The sequence below is a fragment of the Lycium barbarum genome, chromosome 7 (assembly GCF_019175385.1).
Source record: "Lycium barbarum isolate Lr01 chromosome 7, ASM1917538v2, whole genome shotgun sequence".
NCBI lineage: Eukaryota > Viridiplantae > Streptophyta > Magnoliopsida > Solanales > Solanaceae > Lycium > Lycium barbarum.
Window position 1 is genome coordinate 99069280 of NC_083343.1, and position 17833 is coordinate 99087112.

Here is a 17833-nt window from a genome sequence, read left to right on the forward strand (position 1 = left end):
AACATTGAATGATTAAGACGGTTTATTTTTCAACATCTGAATGTGCATAATGTACTTATTTAAACATAATAAATATACAATTCAAATAAAACAGTAACAAAATATTAAAAAAAGAAAAACAAATTTAATAAAGTAAAAATATTATTTGATAAAAAAAAAACATTTATGTTCGCTAATAACAATAGAGATGCTTTGTAGTGGTGGTGGGTGGGGCTTTGGGGGTGGCGTGTAGGGGGGTTGGTAGGTGAGGGTGGGTGGTGATGGGAGGGTTGGGGGGTGGTTGGTGGTGATGGTGGGGTGGGTCTGGGGTTAGGGTGGAGGCGGGTGGTGGTGAAGGGGTGGTTAGGGGTAAGGTAGGTGGGTGGTGGGGGCTAGGGTGGGGGTGGTGAATGGGGTGGGGTAGTGTTGGTGGGTGGGTTGTGGGGTTGGTGGTGGGTAGGTGGGGTTGGGGGTTGTATAGGGGTGGGACAGTGGAGGGTTGGGGTGGGTGGTGGGAGTGGGGGATGGGGTGGAGCCGATGGTAAAAATTATCCATACAAAATACCTCTTAATTATATTAAAACTTTGCTCAAGATCTTAATGATTAAGACCCATGCAAATCAAATAAGTGATTAGATCTTAATTTAAACAAATGCACTATATGACCTAAGGTCTGAACCATTGAGATTCAGACCTCGATTAAGTTTAAACGAATGAGGCCTTACAGTGTATAACACTAGCAGTTGAGATATGAGAATTTAATGCAGACTGCATATAAGCAGAAATAAAGCTGATGTTCATTATCAACATGAGTATAACCCATCATGCTCCTTTGAGGAAAAGAGATTTTAGAAAATTCACCTTTAATGAATAAGAAAAGTCATTTTTACATTTCTGGCATTGGCACAAACTTTCGCTGGAGAATTTTTCTTTCAAATGTCATACAAGAACTTCTCAAAAAGTTTCATGTGTTCTGCTTGCAGAGAAATGGCAACTGATAGACTCCCATCATTTGAAGGACTTGGCAATATAAAACTTAAGCCTTCATAAGCAATACCACCAGGTCCCATAAATATAGGTCGACCCCAGCCAAAATCTGCATCATGGATAGGTAGCCTAACCCAACTAGTGATCCCAAGATTTGGGCACCTAAAAGTATGTGCACCACGAACAAGAGCCTTTAGGTCGGGCTGTAATTCCAAGTAATCGAGAGCTGATCTTAAGTAGTCGTTGTCCATCCGAACCAATGCATCATGAATTTTACTTGCAGCATACCAAATGGGCTTGGATTTTAAATCACCAGCCACTGCAATTGGAGTGGCAGTAAATATCACATTATCAAAGTATCCTGGAGGAAAAGGAGGCCTAAGCCTAGAACGCCCATCGGTTGCTATATACAACTTGCTTTCTTGATCCTCTACTAGTCCTCGTGCCATACAAGTGGAGCGCCATACATGTCCTGCTAGCATTTCATAGGAGCTGTAGTTTAAGGTATTGCCATCTTCCTTAGACTTGGCTTTCAAGGCAGTGATTTGATCACGGGTTACCTTGAAGATGGAAACAGCAGTTTCGGGGACTGTTTCAGATTTGGCAATGTTTTCTTGACTAGCCTTGAGAGTTGGAGTTGGTTGGTATTCAATGTGTGGGAACTGAGGCTGAGGTGGATCATGTGCACGGAGGAGTGTGCGGTCTATGAAAGGTGAAACAGTGAGGTCTAGACCACGAGCCATGTCTGACCATGTGTTGATGAAGTGAAGACCAGAAAAACCATCTGCAGCATGATGCTGCATTCCTACTCCAAGAGAAACTCCCCCACATTTGAAATGAGTGATCTGCACAACAGTTGAAATTGGAGTTCTCGTGAGCATCAAATCCCTTTGGAAACTATATATCAGCTTATCAGCTAGAGCAAACACTCATAAGCGTGTCACTTCCTAATGATAAAGCTCAATTATAGTCAGAGCAAAAACTACAAGACTTAAGACCATCGACTATAGTGACCAGAATAAATCGAAATGGATGTAGAGAATCTGTACAACTGATCTTAACTAATTTAGAATTGAGCTATACTGATTTGATTAATTGATAAGATGTATGGTAAGTGGTGTTTGGATCTGCGTTTTGTCTTAACTATAATGAGAGATTACAAGTGACAAAATTGCTAGAGAATTTATAGGAAAATATTTGAAAGGGATTAAATACAAAAATATCATTTCCTTATATGTATAAAGTTATTCAGAAGTGTGATCTAAAAATTATTTGAATAAAGATTAACTAATACTACCAAAAGTTGATGTGTGGGTGTATATCCAAGAGCAGAAATTGATAATATGAAGTCCTCCCCCCCCACCCCCCACCCCCCAACACCCATCCCTTTTGTTTTTCTGAAGAAACCAAATTTGGCACAAGTAAACACTAAGGGTGTGAATTTACCCATTTAAAAAACTAAGGGTCTGTTTGGTATGGAGGAAAACATTTTCCGGAAATATTCTTCATTTTTCTCATGTTTAGTTAGTTAAAACTTTAGGAAAACATTTTCGGGGAAAACAAGCTTCTTAAAAGTAAGGAAAATTACTTCCCCGATAGAAGTACGAAAAACAAGTTCCATAGTGGCATGTTAATATTTAAAAGTTTTAAAGAGTGAATCTCACTTTAGCCCCCTAACATTTAAGGGTTGGGAAAGGATACCCCCCTTACATATTGAATGGGAACGATAACCCCCTATCCAATATTTTCCGGTGAGAATCTTTTATTTTTAATAAAGATCTTTTTTTCTTTTTCTTTCTAGAATTAAATACAATATATAACTCTTATTATTGTCTCATTCACCTATTCTTCTTAAAATAATGTAGAACAACTACTTGAAAAAATCTGTTAATAAATTTCAAGCTACATTTCGTTCATTTTTTTTTGGGGGGGGGGGGGGGGGGGGGAGGGGGGTGTACTAGATTGCTAAGATCTTAATTATTATACAAACTAAATACAGTCTAGTATTAGTACCCGCGCGAGCAGACCATATTAAAAGACACTAATCTATGTTAAATTGTGATGTCGCTTGTTTGAGTACATTGTATCATAACAAAATCTCAAGTATCATCTAATTTTCTATATAATATACTCAAATTAATGACATTTCTGTGAAATTAAAGGAAACAAATTAAATCTTTTTAAATATTATTTGATTTAATCTTTATATTTAATTCATAATGTGCATATATATATATATACACACACACACACATTTCTCTAACCCTTTTCTCATTCAGTTTTTCTTACTATGATATTTTAATTGTTTCTTTTTCATTTAGTATCTTACGTTTAATCAAACTAATATCATATATGATTTTAGTCGTGATTTTGAATTCGTCCAAAATATAAATAGAAACTTTCTCTTGTTACTTGTCGTAAGATATATTGATAAATTTAATAATTACTACTAAGCACTATTTTATATAAGCAATTGAATTATCTTCTCTTTTGTTTCCAGTCCACCATATTTTGTGTTTTAATTTTAATTGTTAACATACACACACACACACACACACATATTTCTCTAACCCTTTTCTCATTCAGTTTTTCTTACTATGATATTTTAATTATTTTCTTTTTCATTTAGTATCTTATGTTTAATCAAAATAATATCATATATGATTTTAGTCGTGATTTTGAATTCGTCCAAAATATAAATAGAAACTTCTCTTGTTACTTGTCGTAAGATATATTGATAAATTTAATAATTACTACTAAGCACTATTTTATATAAGCAATTGAATTATCTTCTCTTTTGTTTCCAGTCCACCAAATTTTGTGTTTTAATTTTAATTGTTATATATATATATATATATATATATATATATATATATATATATATATATATTACTACTAAGCACTAGTTTATATAAGCAATTGAATTATCTTCTCTTTTGTTTCCGATCCACCAAATTTTGTGTTTTAATTTTAATTGTTAATATATATATATATATATATATATATATATATATATATATATATATAACTTTCTCTTGTTACTTGTCGTAAGATATATTGATAAATTTAATAATTACTCCTAAGCACTATTTTATATAAGCAATTGAATTATCTTCTCTTTTGTTTCCAGTCCACCAAATTTTGTGAACAAAAGAGAAGATAATTCAATTGCTTATATAAAATAGTGCTTAGTAATTAATATATATATATATGACGAAAGATTCAAAACTTGGACATATAGCGAAAAATATAGGTAAGATTTAACAAAGATTAAATCTCGTTTCAATGGCTAGTTTAGTGACTTTTTATTATTTTTTTTAAAATTAATTACTTATTCTCACCGAAAAATATTGGATAGGGGGGTTATCGTTTCCATTCAATATGTGAGGGGGATATCATTTCCCAACCCTTAAATGTTAGGGGGGTAAAGTGGGATTCACTCAGTTTTAAAAGTAAAAGAGATGTTTTCGAGAGAGGGTCACGTGCTATAGAATAGTCCAGTTATTTAGTAAGTACTCCCAAATTGTGTGATAGTATTCAAATTTTGAGAGTTAAACTTTTAAATTTTGACCATTAATTTAAACATGAAATCTATAAAAAAAATAATCAAAAACTACGTAGAAGATATCATATATCTAATAATTAACAATTCAAAATATGTTAAAAAGATATAAAAAAAAATTGTTTAACTTTTGAAATCCGAACGGCATCATATAAATTATGACAGTACTTCAGTATATATGGAAAATTTAAATTTTATTCAGAATAGTATACGTACATTTAAAGCCAATGACACATGAAAGATAACCAAAGCCATACCTGCAAAACAAGGAGAGCATAAGAATGTATCCCCTGAGAATAATCAACGGCTGGGATTAAACGCCGGAGTTCCAAAGTTGGTGCAAAGTCACCAAAATCATCAACAACTCCATCACATTCTGCTTCAACAAATAGTACCCCTTCACCATTGCAATCAATCTCTATCCGTCCATCTTCATCTCTCTTTAGCCTTCCAGCCATTGGATAAAATGGCACCAATGCTTTACTCAACGCTTCCTTAAGCACATTAGCATCAAAGAAATTTGAAGCACCTGTTGAAAAAAATAATTCAAAGTTGTAGAAAATTAAAATGGAAAATTTTCAAAAATATACAGTTTTTGATAATTATTATGTCACGTAGTCCAATATACAACATTATACCTGGGGAAAGCAATGTGCATAATGTATCAATCTGTTTACCCTGAATTTGGATAATCAATTAAATTTGTGAGTAGATAGAGGATATGTGGTTAAGCCTCAATCTATTTGATGGAGAAAAGAAATATATGAATATACTATGAGGAGGCAGCTAATAATCGGTGGTCTGCTATGCACTTGTATGTTTGTTAGTATATGAGTGTTACTTGATTGAAGAAATGTAAGAGATAAGCACAACAAATATGGACCGAATCAGATGTTTGAGAGAGAGATTTTATATATATTTTGCTATTACAAGAGTTCTTGATATGAAGGAGCCACTCCTTCAAAAGGAGGACAAGGCCCCTTATTTATAGTATTGCCCCATGGGCTTCATACAACATGAAAAATAAAATAATAAAGAAAAAGCTCTGAGTTAGGTTAGGTTGACCGTACGACCTGACACCCATACGATTGACAGTTGAACATGACAGGACGTTATCGACACGTGGTAACCGCGCAACGGATCTCCCGGACCACCGGCCACGATAAAACGGACCAACGGCAACGACCAACTCGGCCATGAAGAAAACCGGACCAAATGATGCCCTCCCCTGGCCTTGGTCCGAGCGTTCCCCCGGTTCAGAACGAAAGTCTTCATGCACGTTCTTGTCCCATTCTTCCCAAGGTTCCGGGTCTCACCGGTTTAACGCATATCCGGTTTTTACCGTATACACAAATATGGGCTAAACTGTGTAACAAAAAGCATGTAAATATTTTCTCCCAATAGACATAGAGGCGTAATTTTCCCTTAAAAAATATATCTCTCGTTATACTTTCAGTCCAAACATACCCCTCCCGTTATACTTTTGGTCCAAATATATCCCTTCCGTTATACTTTGGCACAAATTTACTCTTAATTTTGATGGAGGAGACGTGGTAAGCTGAGAATCAAATGATTCATCCCCAATTTTAAATACCTGATTTCTTTTATAAAAAAAAAAAAAAAAAAAGACTACTCGTTTGACCAATTTTTGACATTCTCTCCACTTTGAGTTATTTCGTTTAGTTAGGATTGATAGTCAGAATTATGTAGGAGTAGGTTTTCATGTTTGAGTTAAAATAGCTTCGTATATAAATAAGAGTGTTGCTAGCTATTTTTAAAGTGTGAAAATTGTAAAGAGCATTTAAAGATTTATGCGTTTATGAATAAAATATTTTCCTTGAGCACCTGATGGTCTATAGAAATAGACACTCGGTGTGTGAAAATTTGGCACCACCAAATCCACGTTGGAATTCCAGAGGTATTTTCTTTGTTGTGGTGTCCCTTGTGCTGGTTTCACCATTGTTGATTCTTTCGCTTCGATCTTCATAATGGCTGTTGATGATGAATTTTGTTTTCTGCTTAATTTCTATCTACTGCAGTGATGAAAGCCCAAAACTATGATTTCAGTTTACACTGGTTATTAGTGATATCGACACATTTAGGAATGCCAAGTGCTCCACTAAATGTTTTGATGAATAAGAAAGCTAAACAGGCAGAGCCAAATATTTATAGCGATTGAAGTAGATTTGGCACGTTTAATATCTACTCCCTCAATCTCGTTTTACTCGGTCCTTATACTAAAATTAGATTTTTCTTTTTACTTGTCCATTTTAGCAAATCACGAGAAATTTCGTATAATTTCTTGCAATTATTAAATAACTACATAAAGTACTACTCCCTTCCAAATGTTTTTCCCACCGATATTTATTGAAAAATTTATGTTAATAAAATATGATTTTTCAACCTCATTCTCACTGAACCAACTCAATGGAAAAACACATGGTGGGGAAACAAGAGTCCATAACCAAAATACCCCTAAAAAAGAGGGTTTGAACCAAAATACCCCCCAAAAAAAAAACTATGACAAAAATACCTTTAACGCAATATTTTACTGCGTTAAAAGACTTACCGTAACGGCGCTGTTAAGTCCTTTAACGCAATAAAATACTGCGTTATAGAACCCAATAAATTTTTTTCTATAGCGCAGTATTTTACTGCGTTATAGAAACAGTAAAACAAAAAAAAATTTGGTCAATGTTTTTTTTGGTAACACTTAGTGTTTTTTTCCATACTTTGACCAACGATTAGTCATGTGTCAAGACTCCGAAACGTCAATATTTTATATAGAACATGATATTTTTTTTCTACCTACAATAATGTAGGCTCAATACATCAAGGATACGTAAACGTTCGGATCATCATTTTAGGAGTTGAAAAGGTGTCCGAAGTAAGTTTTATTTGAAAACTTTAGATTTAAGTGTTCTATATACATGACATCCATTTTTGTTTGAAAACTTATTGTCATTAGCTTAAAGTTTTTTATTTTTAGGGTTTAGATTTAGGTGTGTTATTTTTTAAAGCGTAACTTTATTTCGAATATACGCGTTTTTTTGCGCTCAGACGTCCGATTTACGCGATTTTTTTCTTTTGACAACATATTCGAAATAAAGTTACATATTAAAAAATAACACACTTAAGGAACACTTAGTGTTTTTTTCATAAAAAGATCGCAACATCTTATTTTAATAATTTTTTTTTTTTTTTGCAACATTTAGTGTTTGTTTTTCATACTTTGACCAACGATTAGTGGTGTGTCAAGACTCCGAAATGTCAATATTTTATATAGAACCTGATATTTTTTTTTTGCGTACTATAACGTAGGCTCAATACATCAAGGATACGTAAACGTTCGGATCATCGTTTTAGGGGTTGAAAAGGTACCCGAAGTAAGTTTTGTTTGGAAACTTTAGGTTTAAGTGTTTTACTTTTTAAGGTTTTAATTTAAGCGTGTTATTTTTTTTAATCAAGACATAACTTTATTTTGAATATAAATCTAATTCAATTAGATAAAAACGTATTTAAAAAATACAGGGAGAAAATTTAGTTGTAAAGTGGTCAAACTTTAAATGGTCATAACTTTGCGCTCGGATGTCCGTTTTATGCGGGTTTTTTTTATTATGCGTATTTTTTCGAGATCTATGCAGACAAACGCCGCAAGGCGGTTTAGCCGAGCCGATTTAAAAAAAAAAAACACCTATTATCCTATTCAATTTCAATTTTTCCCCAAATTAGCGTGAAGTTTTTTGTTTTCTATACTTATAATATGATGATACGCAATAGATTTCAACATAAAAATCTCGGGGCAATGTAGCTGTGAATGTCAATTTCACTTTTGTAGTTTCAATTTTCGAAAATAAAGCTGACTAATTTTCTCGACATATAAAGTTGACTAAAATAACCTTATAAAAATAGAAAACTTAAACCTAAAGTTTTCAAACAAAACTTACTTCGGGTACCTTTTCAACCCCTAAAATGACGATCCGAACGTTTACGTATTCTTGATGTATTGAGCCTACATTATTGTACGCAGAAAAAAATATCAGGTTCTATATAAATATTGACGTTTCGGAGTCTTGACACACGACTAATCGTTGGTCAAGTATGAAAAAAAACACTAAGTGTTGCAAAAAAAAAAAAATTGACTAATTTTTTTTTTTACTGTTTCTATAACGCAGTAAAATACTGCGCTATAGAAAAAAATTACTGGGTTCTATAACGCAGTATTTTACTGCGTTAAAGGACTTAATCGCGCCGTTACGGTTAAGTCCTTTAACGCAGTAAAATACTGCGTTAAAGGTACTTTTGTCACAGTTTTTTTTTTTTTTTTGGTATTTTGGTTCAAACCCTCTTTTTTAGGGGTATTTTGGTTCTAGACTCGGGGAAACAGGTTGTCATTGAGATGCTGAGAAACTTTCTAATTTTTTCGTGTGAAAACACTACTATTTAAGTTTTTCTCACCGACATTTAGTGAGAATATCCACTAAATATTTTTTAGTGGAAAATTTCAGCGGGAAAATAGTGATTTTAGTAGTGTCCATCTATTTTTACTTTTCCATATTTTATTAGCACACCCTTAAGAAGTAGTAATTAATAAAATGATAAGTTTACTATATCACTCTTTGAATATAACAAATTTGATGTTTAATGAAATGCATTGCGAAATAATTATAGCCAAAAATAAAGGTAAAATAGGAATTAAGTGAAGAATTTCGTCTTGATTTTCAGATTGGACAAAAAGTGAACATTTATTTTTACGATAGTGGACAAGTAAAAGTGAATGAAGGAAGTGATATTCAAATTTAGATTTTCAAAGCATAACTAATAAAATTAATTTAGTAAACTAAACCTCTAATAAATACTTTCTTAAAGGAGAGGTGCTCAGTCAAACATGGATCAAATGGAGGAAAAAGTAAAAAAGAGTTAAAAGATTGAATATACGAGTGTAGAAGTCCATTTGGGAATTTAAAGACGTTGGTTCCTTTGAATGATCAATGACCTAGTTTTCCAAATTAAACAAAATGATTAAAATGAGCATTTATGTTTGTCATTAGAGTTATTGACCACATAAAAGGAAAATAATCTCTACTTTTAAACTAGCAGTACTACTTTAGATTAAAGACATTTAATTAGGGAAGGGAAAGAAGTGGAGAAATTACCCGTAAGAATGAAAAAGTGGGTAGGAACGTGGAGATTATTGGGGATTCAACTTGAAAACTTAAGGGTGGTTGAGCTTTGTTATTTGGGGTTGTACCAATATGGTTGGGAGTTGGGTTGGAGAGTTTAAAACAAGACAAACTGATTTATCATACACATTAGATAGTTCTTAAATGGTGTTGGGAGTTGGGAAAATTGTAAGGGACTTCACCTACCCCCCCCCCCCCCCCCCCCCCTAAAGATGACAACTAGTCTACTACCAAGTCATATACGCCCATAGTGTCTATATCAAAATTAAATTACGAAATTTTATTTTAATAATTAATAATTAAAAATGAAAAAAAATATATATATGTAATCTTAATTCATTAACAAATATATACATATGAAAAAGCACGTATTTTAAATTTATTAAACTGAAAATCATGATTAAATGCTAAAAGTCTATGCGCAAATACATAATATGCATTTATTGTTGGAAAATATTAGAGATGATCACATTAAGAAGAACAAATAAGAGACAAATAAAATATAACAATAACAATAAAGAAAAGATAGAGATGAAATTGAAAAAACCCGATTCAAGGCACGCTATGGATGGCGTTGTCTTCAGAGTAAATTACTGTCGAGCTCGGACCCGCTCAGGAAGGAGAACTGTTGGGCATCATGCGTGGTCACCTTGGGGAGTTTCCCACTTGGGTTCAGGGTCTTTAGAAGAGTTTTGATGCCCTTCCACATTCTCGCAAACAACCTGTCTCGGGCTCACCTTTTCTTTTTCTCCTTGTCTGAATCTTCCCGGAGCTCCACATGGGCCTGGGCCAGAGAACCACATACATCCTACAAGGTGTCCACGGACTCCAGTATCTTAGTCTGTGTCTCCATATACCCCTTCACCTCACCCTGGGTGAAATAACCAGCAGCAGCACTAGACAAACCAACCACCATGGAAGGTCGTGCAAACCCCGGCACCATACTCCTCATGACCGCCATCTCGGTCGCCATTTGCTCCAAGGGGCTCGGGGGCTGTGAAGGGCCAACGTCATCTCCTCCTCCCTCGTGGGCCTCAGTATCCTTATCATCGGAGTCGACCTTTTTCTTCTTGCTGCTACTCCGCGAACCCTTCACCATCAACGGGTCAAACATCCAGTCTGCAGGCTCTGTAGACACTTGTGCCTGCCGGCACAAGAAAGTAATAAGGGAGGGGAACATCAAACTCGAGTCGCCTATAACCATGAAACTCCTCCACTCATCGATCACCTGCTTACCCACATTTACAGGATCACCATCCAACACGCAAGCAATCACAAGGGCTCGGGGGTAGGTGAGATCAGTAGTGTTACTCGAAGGGCAAACCCTCAGGGAATCAAAATTCAGCCACCTGTGAGCGTCGGCCGAAAAGTAGGTACTCTTAATCCCAGTCCGACTAATAGCCTAAGTGACCTTATGCCAATTGTTCTCAGGAACCAGCATAGATACCAGCCAAGGGCCATTACCGTTTGGACAAGCCATATATTTCATTGATCGCCTTCGCCCCAACCTTCACCTAGAAGCCCCGAATCGTGATCTCCGGGTCTGGAGAGGACCAAACAACAGTAAGAAGCATGGCATAAAACTCCCTGACCCAGTTGGCGTTGCAATTGCCAGAGTCTTCGACCAACCTGTTCCACCCGATCTCCTGTAAATGGTTGTAGAATTCTGGGGAAGCTCGTTTACCCTATCCATAATAAAACCCTTCTCATGCAACAACCCCTTGCTTTGCTGCTCCATGTAACGCCTTCGGCACTGAGGGTTGACGAACCTGGCGTAAACAGGAGCTACTTGTTGTTGTTGTTGTCCGGCCATGACATAGTAAGAATGTGTACCTATAAAAAAAAACCACATTAGTTCAATATTACATCGAGTTCAGTTAGCTATAAAGCATGTACAGCCCAAGGAAGACCAACAAAACTCAACCTATATAGGAGACTACTAGTAACTAGGGTTCTACCCCTGAGCAGCCTTCACTGCAGTGGTCGTATAACCATTGTAGCAAGGCCGCCCAGCGAAGAAGGATCTGCCGCAGTGAAACCATCTCCCTCAGCGAGAAAATCCTTTTTCATAAAAAATAATAGCCTAAAATTTTGACCAAATTTCTACAGATTTCGACATAGATCGGGTAATATGTTAACATGCATGTCGTTTACACTCTATGAAACACCTTTTTAACAGCAAATAGACCCGAAAATTCAAGCATTACCAAAAACACTTCTACCAAAATGCACCCACTACCCCAATAAGGTTTTACCCCCATTTTCAAGCAGATCTTAAGTAGTCAGTGATGCTAATACTTTCTAAACGTCGAAATAACGTGCCATAATAAGAAGTCTCCCTTCCCCAAGGAATCAAAAACCCTTGTCCTAAAACCCCAACATTTATGCACTATCTAACAACTTAAGCATGAATTCTTTTGAAATAAGAGGATCTAACAATCTCATAGAGTAGTAGAAGAGTGTACATACCTTAAGTGGGCCAGAGATTTGCAAGATTTTGCAAAAGAAATCTGGCCCTTGTCCTCCAAGCTCTCTTTCTTCTTATTTTTTTTCCTTTGTGAATAAAGTGTGGTAGTGAATGAAGTGTGTGGGGAGTTTAAATTGGGAAGAGGGGGAAGGATTAGGAGTCTAGGGGAGTGAATGAGGGGAGAAAAATCGTGGGGAGTGGAGAGGGATTTTCAGTTAAGGGAGAGGTATGGAAGTAGGAAGGTGAAATATCACCTCCCTCTCTATTAATTTCTGATTCTGCGCGCCTCGCTGCAGCGGTACCACTATAGCGAGAAATCCAACTGCTGCAATGGCCCGCACATTTCTTTCATCCCTTTGTCGCGGTCCCGAGGCGAGACAACTGCTCGTGGTCCTGCGCTTTCCAGCCATAGGGATTTTAATCGCGTATGAGTCCTAGGTCCCCGGTTGTTCCGATTTCGTGGACTAAGGTTTTTAAGTCCGGTACCTTGTCCCCTCATTAGTACGGTTGTTCTAATGACGCGTGTTCCGCATAGCCACAGTATTGATACCCAGTGACAAGTGAACTCAAGTAAGGAGTTAAAATTTGTGATTTGGTATAAGATGCATAAATTTATAACGTCCAGTATAATATAACCTAGCGACCCCAATCCGCCCGACGTCGTTCGAGGACGAACGTTTGTTTAATTGGTATCTGATGTAATGACCCATTCGGTCGTTATTAGGTGTTCTGCAGCCCACATACAAAAACTAAGTGTATCGTCATAAGATTAGTCCACGGGGGAGTTTTAAGTGTAGTATTTTATCATAATTGAATTAGATAAAGAGTTAAAGATTTGTGAGCCCAGGAAGGACGTCTTCACTGCAGCGGGTGAACGACCGCCATAGCGAGCTCGCTGGAGTAGACAAGCAGTCCGCTATAGCAGTATACGTGGATCAGTACCCGTGTTTAATAACTTTATTTCGGGATTTAACCCTTTTTGTCCACAAAACCCCTCTTCTAAGCCATCATTAGGGTATTTCCACAGTAAAAAACTTGATGACTAGGGAAACGTAGCCTTCTAAACATCCTTCGCGTTATCTTTCTTAAAGATTTCTCTATCACGGCGTCAGGCTCAAAGACGGGATGGTGGATATTCCATAAATGTTCATGACAACTGCTCGACAATAAGGTAGGTTATAGTTTACTTTAGTTAGACTATAATTAGTAAATCGTATGTATGCTATAGAGTTGACGGGAGAAAGCATGATTAGGTCTTGGGACATGGAGTTCGGTTGGCTATTGTTTAGGTTAAGATAGATGTTGATTTCTGTGGGCTCGTTCCATTAAGTGAATAAGTGAACCAAGATGCGCAGTTGATAGGCCAAAAAGGGAAGTAAAGTAGTAAATATGGTTTGTTATTGATCTAGTTAGCATGGTAGGGTATGTGCAATTACCGAGTTGGCCATAATAGAGTCATGTTGTACCATAGGTGAGGGCGACCTATTGCTAAATTATAGGTGTCCTCGTTGGGCATTAATTTTGTCATTATTCTATGTACCGAGCATGCGAGAATCGTCAGTATTTACTTCCTTGTTGATTCGGAGTGATTCCTTATTCATGTTATTGATGAGTCGAGTCTGAGCCTTGGTATGGCTGTTGTGTGATGACTTGTATTCTTATTGTATGTATCTTCGTGGAGTATCTACATTGTTAGGAGGTTGATTTCTAAAGTCTTGCTATGACTCGTGACATGGTGACTTGTATTCTTGGGATTGATATATTGATTGTTCATGATCCTTATTAATTGTCAGAACGGAAATACATTGAGATGAGAACGAACATATAAATATGAAAAAGCACATTTGACAGGGGTGAGGATGTGGCCTAGTTATGGGCTCGTGATCCGAGATCAGTTCCGGAGCAAGTGGTACATGGATACCATGGGTCCCCCATAGGTCATGGTTATTTGGGCAAACATTACCATTTAGCATATATGTATGGATATGATACTAACATTGATTGCATTGTACTTGTGTGTTCTTATTTGTGATGGTGGCAGAGCTCATTCCAGTTGGATGACATATAGTCATAGTTCATTCTGGTAAGTCACAATTGATTTCCTCATAATTGTAGAGATGAGGCGTTTGCAAGTAACCTCATAGTCCATTGATAAAAAGAGAAAGGTAGGTTGAGTTGACCCATTAGTGTGGGTAAGTGCTTGGGAGTACGTTGATTGATATCCTTGATTGCGTTGCTTTACTTATTCTTACTTGGTACTCGATAAGTGGTTTGAGTCTGGTGTCCATTGTGGGTTGGGTGTTGATTGAGTCTAATTGCTAAACTACGAGTCTGTCAGGTTGTGGGAGAAAGGGTAAGAATCAGTGGTCCCACTGTGTGTCGGTCGATAGAGAGGTTGAGGTCTGTCTTTTATAAATTACCGGGATTTAATTGGTCCAGGAGTCTATCTTGAATGTAACTGTGGTTGTCTGTTGGTCCTTACTTTCTAGTGTTGCATTGACATGTTAATGGGATACGAGCATGTTTATGTTAGAACTATTTAAGTATGAGTAGGATATAAAAAGGTGTTACGACTGTACCCATCAGTTTATTCTGTTTGATTTTATATCGTATTGCACAAACTAATCTTAGTCGACCTATGATGCTTAACAGTACGTGTGGTGTACTGATACTACTCTTGCTATATCCTTTGGAGTGTAGATGTGTTTCAGGTTGCTGCTTGAAGGTTTCATTAGTCGAAGTGGCAGATATCTTCCTATAGCTTCTGTACATCTCATTCCGAAGGCAGAAGCTATGTCTTTTTAATTGTGTTATCTCTCTGTAATTTAGAAGCTTTTGTACCTGTCTAGACTAGATTTTTGGGAAAGTTGAATTGTTTAAAATAAATAAAGAATGTGTTCATAATTTCACTTTATTTACTATAATTGGTTACATTTGCTTTCAAAACCACATTACAAAGGGGTTTGGTTGGTAAGAGTTCACCTATCAGGTAGCAATAAGGTAGGTGCCCGCACGACCCGCAATTTGAGTCGTGACAAATTACCTCAAGGGTGTCACAGTTCCTTTCACAATCATTATAAGGCATTCATCAACCATCCATGAATGAGTAAATAAACGCAAACATGGTAAATCCATGAAATCATATGCCAATGAAAGTACGAAATCACGATGCCTTATCACTTTCACAAATATGACAATATCGGGGAAATGTATCAACTACCATTTCCATATCACAAGCCAACTCACTTTCATAAGATATCAACAATATGGGAAATGTGTCAACTACTATTTCCATATCACTTGCCAACTCACTTTCACAGGATATCAAGAAATCAGAGAAATGTAGCAACTATCATTTCCAAACTATAACTATATCAATCCATCTCAAATCGCCACAGTACGAATACAAATACAGCATCACAATGCGTAAAGGCGACAAGCCCACATAATCAGAAGTCATACCAACGTAGGTAATATCCAACTCAACATCGTGTCTGAAGACCTAATCATGCTTTCTCCCGTCAATTCTACACAAATATACGTTTCGCTAATCAAAGTCTAACTAAAGTAAGTCGTAACGTACCTCAATGCCGAACAGGTGCCACGACTTAATACACTTGAGCCTTGCCTTTCTTCTTCTGAGAACCTCGAAACTATTAACGTCTATCAAGTACGAAGTCTACGTTAGAATACGAATCTAAGGATACCCATAATGCCATAGTTTCACCCAAAATCTAAAAGGGCAGCCCGGTGCACTAAGCTCTCACTATGCGCGGGGTTCGAGGAAGGGCTGGACCACAAGGGTCTATTGTACACAGCCTTACCTTGCATTTATGCAAGAGGCTGTTTTCACGGCTCGAACTCGTGACCTCCTGGTCACATGGCATCCAAAAATGGACCCAAAATAGCCAAACCTGAGCCATAAGGGCAAAATTGTAACTTTATTGAAAGATCGGGTTCAATATAGTCAAAACAGTACTCTACTAGTCTAGACGAGTCCAATGATATCCACATTGCTATACTTTAATTCAAAATCCAAAACGAACCCAAAAAGGTAACCCCGAGCCCCCAAGGGCAAAATTGGAAATTTATTTCAAAATTAGTTTACCCATAGCTTAATTAATCTAGATCCAGAAAACCCACTCAAAAATCTATCATCTTGACCTTCAAAACCATGATTTACCATTTTTCAATTTTTGAATTCAAAACCCCAATTTTCCCCAATCAAACTCAGATAAAATCGATAACCAACGAAAATAAACTTGAGGAAACATCAAAATAAAGGTTAGATACTTACCCCCTCGTTGAGACGAGAACAACGCCAGGAAAATCACCTCAAACGGAGCTCTAGAACTCAAGCTATGCTTAAAATACGAAATGAACGCAGTATGATTTTCAATACACAGATATTTCCGCTATTGCGGGCCCGGCATGGTGCCCGGAAGTCCGCCACGGTGACCCATTGGGTACAACAACAGCTGTCCACACTAAAATGACCATAATTCCTCCATACGAAGGCGAAATGCGACGATTCTTTTTGTTATGGCTTCGTCGATACTGATCTAATGATTCAATCGAAACACAAAACGAAGGTCGTTTGAAAAAATATGGTATCCTTTATGGCCAAAGAAACTATGGCGAAACATCAAATACGAGCGTGACACAATCCGAATCTCACCAAAATTCGCGGACGAGTCCAAAATCATCATATGAACTTGTTGGAACTTCCAAAACATCAACACGGGGTCACTTGATAACGTCCAAATCCACTCCTCAAAGAGAAAGTGTACACGATCGTCGCAGTATAATTTATCTCACTATGAGTTGGGGTCGAATCCACAGGGAACAATTTAAAGGCGATTTAAACAAGTAAAAAATTATTACCAACTAAGCTAAGCCAAACACTTTTTCAATATTTGATTTTTGGTTTAACAACTAACAAAGATAAAACTAACTAGAAAGCGGGTAAAATGATTAATGGCCACAAGTATGGATACAAAGAAAATTACGCTCAAATAATGATCCAATGTATTTCACGATTTTACAACTAAGAGCGAGTTTAAGCTAATTAGATAATGATTTCTAAATCTCATCAACAGTCTCTCAACCAAATTGATGAATATCATTGCTAAGCTTTCTCAAGCCTTAGAATGTAGAAAATATGAACAATCAATATAATCTCAACTAACTTTCCTATCTCTAGCTCAAGTTATTAGATGAGGTTTAAAGCCACGAATTCTTGTTAATTAATCTTTCCCAATCTCAATCTTCCTCTCTCTCGAGCTCAAATAAAAGTAAATGAGCGGGTTAGGGTTAGCTAATCCCTTAAGAAACATAAAGAACAAGATTAATTAAAACAACATTAACTCACTTCATTAGCAATAAAAATCATTCAATACATGAGCAAAACAAGAGATTTCATCCAACTTCATAAATGAATTTTTTCATAAATAAGATTAAAGTGATGGAATAAAATTCTACACACTTAGATATACAATACAAAGCAAGGAATTGAAGAAAGGGTTCAGAAATTTATCATTAAAGTGCTCCAATCTTCTCCTCCAATAGGGTGGTTGATGAAACCTAGCTTCCAAGTCTTGTAAAAATGGCCAAAGATGATAAGAAAATCTCTCAAGTGTTTGCTTTCTTAGTTCC

The 17833-nt window shown here is 36.4% G+C and overlaps 1 protein-coding gene across 1 annotated transcript; it reads right to left on the reverse strand.

Annotated features, from left to right (window-relative positions):
* Positions 1 to 736: 736 nt before the first annotated feature.
* Positions 737 to 7136, reverse strand: LOC132603625 (shikimate O-hydroxycinnamoyltransferase-like). Its single transcript, XM_060316758.1, has 3 exons — positions 6374 to 7136; positions 4786 to 5057; positions 737 to 1811 (listed from the first exon to the last, which is right to left on the reverse strand). Exons 1-3 carry the CDS (start codon positions 6513 to 6515, stop codon positions 912 to 914), a joined length of 1314 nt encoding a protein of 437 aa, XP_060172741.1. The 5' UTR covers positions 6516 to 7136; the 3' UTR covers positions 737 to 911.
* Positions 7137 to 17833: the final 10697 nt, after the last annotated feature.